Source organism: Centruroides sculpturatus, unplaced genomic scaffold, assembly GCF_000671375.1.
Source record: "Centruroides sculpturatus isolate CEXI.00-Female unplaced genomic scaffold, Cexi_2.0 scaffold665, whole genome shotgun sequence".
Lineage (NCBI taxonomy): Eukaryota > Metazoa > Arthropoda > Arachnida > Scorpiones > Buthidae > Centruroides > Centruroides sculpturatus.
Window position 1 is genome coordinate 166,259 of NW_019385266.1, and position 8,347 is coordinate 174,605.

At 32.0% G+C, this 8,347-nt stretch overlaps 2 protein-coding genes across 2 annotated transcripts in view; both read left to right on the forward strand.

Moving 5' to 3' along the window:
* The window catches only part of LOC111636883 (glutamate receptor ionotropic, delta-2-like), a 7,141-nt gene extending 5,037 nt beyond the window's left edge, over window positions 1-2,104 (forward strand). Inside the window, exons 4-7 of the mRNA XM_023382276.1 lie at window positions 1,307-1,465; window positions 1,535-1,682; window positions 1,756-1,932; window positions 2,082-2,104. Of these exons, the coding sequence (XP_023238044.1) occupies window positions 1,307-1,465; window positions 1,535-1,682; window positions 1,756-1,932; window positions 2,082-2,104 (507 nt within the window). The remainder of the gene's footprint in view (window positions 1-1,306; window positions 1,466-1,534; window positions 1,683-1,755; window positions 1,933-2,081) is intronic.
* Window positions 2,091-2,669, forward strand: LOC111636873. The gene is made up of 2 exons (XM_023382267.1): window positions 2,091-2,335; window positions 2,416-2,669. The coding sequence occupies exons 1-2, from the start codon at window positions 2,142-2,144 to the stop codon at window positions 2,633-2,635; spliced, it is 414 nt and encodes a 137-aa protein (XP_023238035.1). The 5' UTR covers window positions 2,091-2,141; the 3' UTR covers window positions 2,636-2,669.
* The last annotated feature ends 5,678 nt before the right edge of the window (window positions 2,670-8,347 follow it).

An 8,347-nucleotide genomic window follows, 5' to 3' on the forward strand; every position in this document is an offset into this window, starting at 1 on the left:
ATCTAAAATATATATATATATATATATATATATATATATATATATATTTTTTTTTTTCACGGTCCAACAGACCGTTTCTTATGTAATGCTATTTAACCTGCTCAAGTCGAACTCTAACTATATACTATAACTTACCATTAATCAACCAACATGAACACTGATTATCAAACTATCAGCTATGTACGTTATATCATTTAACTCTAAATAGATATCTCTTGACAGAAAAGTTACAAGAAAGTATACATCCACATAGCATGCAGCAGCACTGTGCCTATGCCAGTTATAGATGTTATGTCTTCAAGCCAACGACTACCATACTAGAAATTCGATATAGGGGAAAAAATATATGAGACGGTTTGCATATAATTTTGTACATATTCATTTCAACTTGTACAACCCGGAGAAATATTAATTAATCCCGGAGCCCGAAGATAACTCACTCAATCCCGGAGTCTCCGGGTCAAACCCGGACAGGTGGCAACCCTAGGCGCGACTGCAACCGCGATTAGAAACAAAAAGTGAAATAAGAATAGAAGCTAAAATTCCGTAAATACTATAATGTAGAACGTAGAATGACAGTAAACTCACAAAAGTAGTCAAACACAAAGTACAGTAACTTTATTGGTTTATTGGGTCACGATTTTCCGTGTTGCAACTTCAGCGAACAATGTTTGACCACAAGAAGACGTGCGCAACTCGCGCGTGTTGCAGGTATGATCGCCTGCACGGTTGTAAATCGCATGGTGTGACCACAGCATTAGTCTTAATGTGGCATTTAAACATTTGGTTTCTAGTAATGTTTATACGCAATTTCCAGCCGCGTTCAAAATGGTATGACATGTAATTACTCCCTTTTTCCTGCTATATCTCTTGTAAATTTATAGATAATTCTCGTTTATTTTTTACTTAATCGTTCCACTGCTTGGTATCTGAAGTATCTGGTAGAGGGTGTTAAGAGACTATAATAGAAAATTCTATATAATCTCTATATAATATTTTCACAAAATAATATTAAAAAGTAATTATTAAAACGTAGTAAACTGAACATTTTTTCTGCAAAACAGCCGTAGAGATTAAATATATTTGATATAAAATAGTTACAAAATTAAATTCTTCGGTTTCAAATTGATTAAATAAAAAACGAATTAGTATTACTCTTCGGACATGTTAATCTTACAATATCCTTAAAAACCAATAAAAATTGTATAACAGTTTGAAAAGCACAACAATTTAATTTGATATTTTATCAATCAACATTTTAAATTATATTTTCACTTTAGCTTTTATAATTAATTTTCTAATTCAGGAAGCAGATGTGGCCTTTGTACCTCTAGGTGTCAACCTCGAACGCTTCTCTGCAATGGAGTTTACGTCAGTTTTTACTTATTACCGTGTAGTTTTTCTTATTAAAGCTCCAGATAAAGTTTTTGACTGGAATTCTGTAACGAAGCCTTTCACCTTAAATGCAAGTAACAATAACAAATGTTAAACTATAATTATAACTAAAACATTAAGTTATGTTTTATGTAATTAGGTTTGGATCGCTATATTTTCTATTGTATTGATATTTGGACTAACGCTATATAAAGTGCTAGAGAAGGACTTTGTCGCGGCTAAAACAGGAAAACGATGGACTCTATGTACAGTTTTTTGGAATTTACTTTGTACATTTCTGAGTCAAGGTAAAATTATTTAATTATGATAAAACTGAAAATCTAAGTTTTATAAAGAAAAAGTCTATTTAATTTAATTTAGGATTGAATCTAGAAAAAGTGAAAAGATTTGCGTCCAGATTAATGATAGGAATTTGGTGGTTATCGATTCTTGTTTTGGTATCCAGTTACAGCGGGGCGTTAATGTCTTTTATGACGTGTCCTTTAACTGAGTCTTTTCCAAAAGATTTTCAAGAACTTGCTGTTTTCGTCCGCAACGGTGAGTATTCCTGTGGAACATACAAGGGATTTCTTCCATGGAAAGAGATGATGGTAAGTGTTTTGAATTTAAAGATTTGTACTTTCTATATAGAAGGATCGGTTTTTTATAACGATTGTGTTTTATGTTAATATAATTATAAATTCTAGGAATCGAAATCGAAAAATATTAAAATTTTAAAAGAAAACATTCTGTCGAATAATAACTTCATGGTTACAGCAGAAGGCATTAAAAAAGCTCACGATGAACGATTTGCATACATAATAAATATACTTGGATTAAATGCGTACATCAGTAACGTAGAAAAGCATAAATATTATATGTCGAAAGATTCTTTTCGTACATATATGATCGCTTATCCAATTAGAAAGAATTTTCCATTCAAGAAAAAACTAACTAACACGTAAAATATTTATAAATTCATTTATTGTGCATACCGCAATTAATATTTATTTAAGTATATTTAAAACACTCTTATTGTAGAGTAACTCGCATGTTTGAAGCTGGAATATTTGAGAAATTGTTTCCTCAAGAAGTTGAAGATTTCCAAGAAACATGGGAATTCCAACCGTTGTCAATCGAAGACATTAAAAGTCCTTTATTACTTATGAGCGTTGGATATCTGGTGTCTTTAATCTGCTTAATTTTTGAAATAATATTAACTAAAGTAATTAAAATTGTTACCTGTAATCCTCTTTACTAACGTAAAATCAGTAAATAACTATTATAATCATTATGCTCATTAACACACAGAAGATAAAACATTACATTTTCTTTATTTTGTTTACTAATTACACTCGATAGTACAGATCATTATTTAAGTAATTGAATATTCTGAATTGTATTCTAAACACCATAAAATTCTATTTCGCATTACGTACGAAAAGTTCAAATTTATTACGATATTAATACTAACTGATTGTAATTATTATAATGCATTATACAATAATTATATATAATAAGCAACTTTACAATTTTTAACTTTATAATGTATTTTATTGTGTGAAATTGATGTATTGTAAACAGCTATCTTTTTCATGTATAATTAACCATTCGTTATTTACATATACCAGGGGTGGGCAAGCAAGAGTTCAGTGAGAGCCGAAATGTAGGTTTTACAAAAAGGAGCCACAGTTCTATACTTTTTTATTCTGTGTTTCAGTTCTGCACTGCGATTTTATTATATAATATTAATATAATATAAAAAAATATTGACTTTTTTAATGAACATATTTTCATAAAATTGTAAAAATAAAATTGAAAAATAATAATAACAATAGAAATTAACACTTTCAGCAAGAGCAGCATTGGTCTATGTCTGACATACACGATTAATGAACGTATAATCTATACGTAATATTCAAACATACTTTCGTTCACTGTAAAATACAATTTTGTATTTATGTACACTTCATAAGAAGTATGAAATAAAAGAAAATTAATTTTACAGCTGACTTGAAAATTTATTTATTTATTATCTCGTGATTATCATTTAATTACTTCGTACCGATACCAGGTGAGAAAGCACTTGCGAATTTGCTTTATGTTAAATATAAATTATCCTAATTATAAACGGATAATCACGATATAAAGAAAATGTCACACCAGTTTATATTTGAATTAAATATGTGAATTTAACTCAAAATTTCTTAGTAGTAGAGATGGTATTAAATTAATCAAATAATCCTAGGGGTTACATTGTCTATATACCGACAAGAATGCGTCTTGATAGAACTGTATTTAGGAGTCAGACACTTCAATTTACTCGAAATTTCCAGATGGTGACTCTGCCAAGTGTGAAAGCAGAGTGCCTCGCTGCAGTTCGTTATCACTACTCTTCAGTTCGTGACGCCTCTCTGGATCTTCACGAAGAAACGAATCATGAAGTGGCAGCATCAGAGGCCTTGTCTTTGATTCAGATCATGGAGCAATTTGAGTTTATAGTAACAATAGTGGCTTGGTATGATATACTGTTTCAAGTAAACATTGTAACCAAGACTATGTAGTCTGAAACTAAGAATTTACCAAACGCTACACAATTGTTGAAGAACTGTAGAAGAATTTGAAAAAGAGTTCCGCCGTTATTCGTCTGCTGTGATAACAGTTTTTTTATACTCTTTCCGCCCTGTAGGCACTAAGAAGGCCTCTTATAGTAGGCCCATTATGGGTTCGGCCAGACCCACAATGGAGCGACAGGGCCCGACATCTGTGATAACAGCTAGTGAAAATTGCTTTTCAGGCTGGAATATATCTTATTTTTAAGTCAGTCCGATTCCGAAGAAAGAATAGATTATTTAAATACGAGGCCGCAGATGAGACACCAGCATATTTTGAAGAATTGTTAAAACCAGTGTTTTTCAATCTTCTTGAATACGCGACCCCTTTACAAGTAAAAAAAAACTCTGGCGACCCCCCAGGGCCATATTAAAACTATATCAGTAATTTTAAAAACTACGTATTTAATTTTCTTTTTGTTGAGACAAATTATTGTTAATTAAAAAAAATTTCATACGAGGCCGCAGATGAGACACCAGCATATTTTGAAGAATTGTTTAAACCAGTGTTTTTCAATCTTCTTGAATACGCGACCCCTTTACAAGTAAAAAAAAACTCTGGCGACCCCCCAGGGCCATACTAAAACTATATCAGTAATTATAAAAACTACGTATTTAATTTTCTTTTTGTTGAGACAAATTATTGTTAATTAAAAAAAATTTCATAAGAATCGACATTAACTTAACACAGATAAGTTATGAAATTTTCTTTAAAATTAACATTGGGCACAGGGAGCGATTGGCCTTTTTTTAGGATCAGGATTTTCAGCTTCTACTTTTTTTTAATTTTTTTTTTGCAAATCAGCAGAACACTTTTACGACTATAATTTTCTGCACCTGGCAACACCCATGGTTGAGGCGTAAATGTCGATCAAAAAACCAATTATACTGTAAAATAAACAGGTACAGCCTTCTCACTGAAATTATAGTTTTATTTAATGTAGCTTAGGACCTACAAACACTTGTCATTTTTTTTACCTGCGACCCCCCGTGTAAGGCTTTGCGACCCCGTGGAGGTAACGACCCACAGTTGAAAAACACTGGTTTAAACTAAACGTCTTTTACCCTATGATCGATACGATTGACAATGCGTTAGTCACTCCATTTACACAACTATCCAAATTTAATAATACATGGTCCTTTTTATGCAACATCAAAACAATTCATGAAAAGTCAAAGTTGAAAAAAGCCTGTTTAAATTTAGAAATACGTTTAACTGATGCAGAAAAATGTGACATATTTGGTTGTGAATTGGTTGAGGAACTTTCACACCCGAATTCATTGTTGAAAAAACTTGGATCATCAGAACCAATAAAAGTTCAACTTATTAAAAAAATGATCGGCAAAATATATTCCCGAATATGTGGACAGCACTTCGAATTTTGCTGACCATACCTGTAACTGACGCTAAAGGAGAATGAAGTTTCAGTAACTTAAAAATTACTAAAACTCATTTACCTTCAACCATGTCAGGATAGACTGTCAGATTTAGCAATTTAATCTATCGAAAATATTATTGTACAGGAATATAATTATTCTGAATTAACAACAACATTATCAAGCGCAAAAGCGAGAAAGGGAACAATATAGGCTTTTTATTTTATTTTATTTTTCTTAATTTGTTTGAATTTTAAATTAATTTACAATTTAAATTTGTCTTTTGTGTGATGTGAGCGTTGTCTGTGCCATGGCAGATTAAATAAATATTGTTGTGAATATTCTTTTATGAATGAAATTAAATACATATTGCCTCGTGAAAGAAATATTAGTTTTTTTCACTGTTATTGTTCCTCATCCATACTAGTACTGTGCTATATATTTTACACATAAGTGAGCTGGGTTGTGAGAATATAAAACATAATCCTGAAATGTGTGTTATACCTCAACCTAAATTTAAGAGATTCCAACAACGGAGAGGAGGGGGAAACGTCAACAGCTTGCAATACATCTAAATTAACAAGAGTCAAGTTATTTCTCTATTTACCGTCGTTATCGTTTCTCAACCATATTATTACTATACTAATCTCTCATAGGTCTGAGATATTAATAACGTGAAAAATGTACGTTATTAGTTTAGACTCTACAGGAGGCACCACAATGAGATCTCGCACCACCTGGAAACCTGGCTTGGGCTGCCCCTGTTCGAAGTCATAGACAATCGTGTTTGTTAGAATGTAGGGTTGAAGTTTACTATCTGAAACCATCATGGCCGCCCTTTCAGTTCAGTGTACTCTCTCTCCCAACGACGTCCGTAAGAAAGCGATGCGCGATCACGTAACTACCGTACTTAACAGGTTCACGTGATAAACTAGCAAAACTTATTCTGATATTCTATTATGTGCAACTACAGATTTAAGACTACAAATATAAATAAATAAGATTATAGATGAAAATTTGCAATCATAGAAATAGGTTGAACATTTTTTGCCTCGAGTCGCGCTAACCCACAACAACCTATAAATAAAAATGAATCAATTAAACACTATTCACCATTAATATCATTCATTCGTTAGCTGTAATTCGCTTTTTAGAACTACTTTCAGATTCTCGAACGTTCGTAACGACGTTCTGCTTCTTTAATTTCATCGATTTTTCTTCATTGCAATTGTCGCCCCTTTTCTTAAAACGTTTTTCCTTTTTGATTTTCGCTTCTGGAGCAGCGGGAACAGTTACAGGTTCATTCCATATCAGCAAACGTCCTGCACCTGGATAGATTCTGCTTACGCGTTGTGTAAATCTTTCTCCTGGCCGCAGTTGTTCCATTTCATGAACTTTTTATACATAAAAGCATATAAATAAAAATCTCACAATTGCTCTGTGTAATCAAATGGCATTTTTTTCCTTTTTTAAACATCGCCACAATCTTTCAATAGTTTTGGCATGAACCTTAGTAACAAGGTTTACAAAATTTTTAGCACGGTTTACTGTTTTGTGTTGTATTTCAATTCCTTCCAAATGATAAATGTGATTATACACTTTCCACTCGTCTGTATATACAAAACTTCTTGAATGTATCAATACAAATTTACTCACAACCCACTTATTGCTCACCTCTGATCGATCATTATCGTAACACACGATACATTTCTTGTCCTTCCTACAAATACCACATACAACCCATTTCATACCTTACAATTGCCGATTATTCTCATATCTCCTTTTTCAAACCGCAGTTTCATCTATCTCTACGGTTTTTCCCGGTCCTCAAATTTTCATATTACTTAAATTACTTAACGAAATTATCATTACATGTCTAATGTAAGTTGCACAATCAACGGAAGTTCTTTTACTTATACTTACGGCCAGCCGAGCGTATTTGTAAGGCCAGCCAATCGGATTAAATGCCATATAAAGGAAAGAATACTTGACCAGGATAAATTTCCACAGTTACTTTTAAATGTCTCCCCATAAGCAAACATTTAAAAGTTACATTTCTGAAATTGAAAACTAACACAATTTTCATTACTTCTGAAACAAATTTTACACTTGCCATTACATTTAAGAAATATTAGCAGAGAGATGGCAAAGTTTGTGAAACGTACAAGTCCACAATAAATTACACGAAATCAAACCTTTGGTAGCAAATTGGGTATATGGTAGGCAGTATAATAGAAAATCTGGAGTTGTCCTTACTCGTTTGAGAATTGGACAAACTTGGCTGACTCATCAATACCTACTGAAGGGTGATGACCAGCCAGTATGTCAGTATTGCAACTGCTTTCTAAGTGTAAAACACATACCGTGCGACTGCTCTGCCTTAAAGATGAGGCATAAACAGTACTTTGGAAATGAGAGTTTGACAGGAGTTTTGAGCCAGAGGCCAAATTTTGACAATTTATTGGACATTTTAAAAGTCACTAATATGTATGAAGAAATTTAATTATTTATTTACTTTTAACCTTCATATAAATGGTTGTATATATTTGTATTTTTTGTTATTTTATATTATATATGTATTAGATCATACAATGTGGTCTNAAATATACGGCCAGCTAGTATTTACTCTTTTATAAACCCTTCGCCTCTTGAGGCTTCCATGAGAATGTCCCAAAAAATCTCACACCAGTCGTTCTCAAGGTCATCCAGCTGTAAACACAATGACTCATCTGTCTTAGATTTCACAGAAAAGCGAGACAATGGAAAATAAATTCTGAAGCTTTTTCTTCAAAATTAACGCATTTCGTTCGTTTTTTTCAGTTTTAAGTATTTTTTATGTTTAATTACATTAATATTAAAAATTGCTGCGTACCCAACGAGTTAAAATATTAATAGGAATAGTTTAAATGGCTTTAAGAAATACATCGTTCACAAACTAATCATTTACTTTATAATACATTAAATATAGAAAAGATATATATATA

Bases quoted from the DNA above. Each gene is read 5' to 3' on its own strand.
- LOC111636873 (XM_023382267.1), top strand. From the start codon at position 2,142: ATGGTTACAGCAGAAGGCATTAAAAAAGCTCACGATGAACGATTTGCA. The intron at 2,336-2,415 runs GTAAAATATTTA...CTCTTATTGTAG, and splicing joins AAGAAAAAACTAACTAACAC to AGTAACTCGCATGTTTGAAG.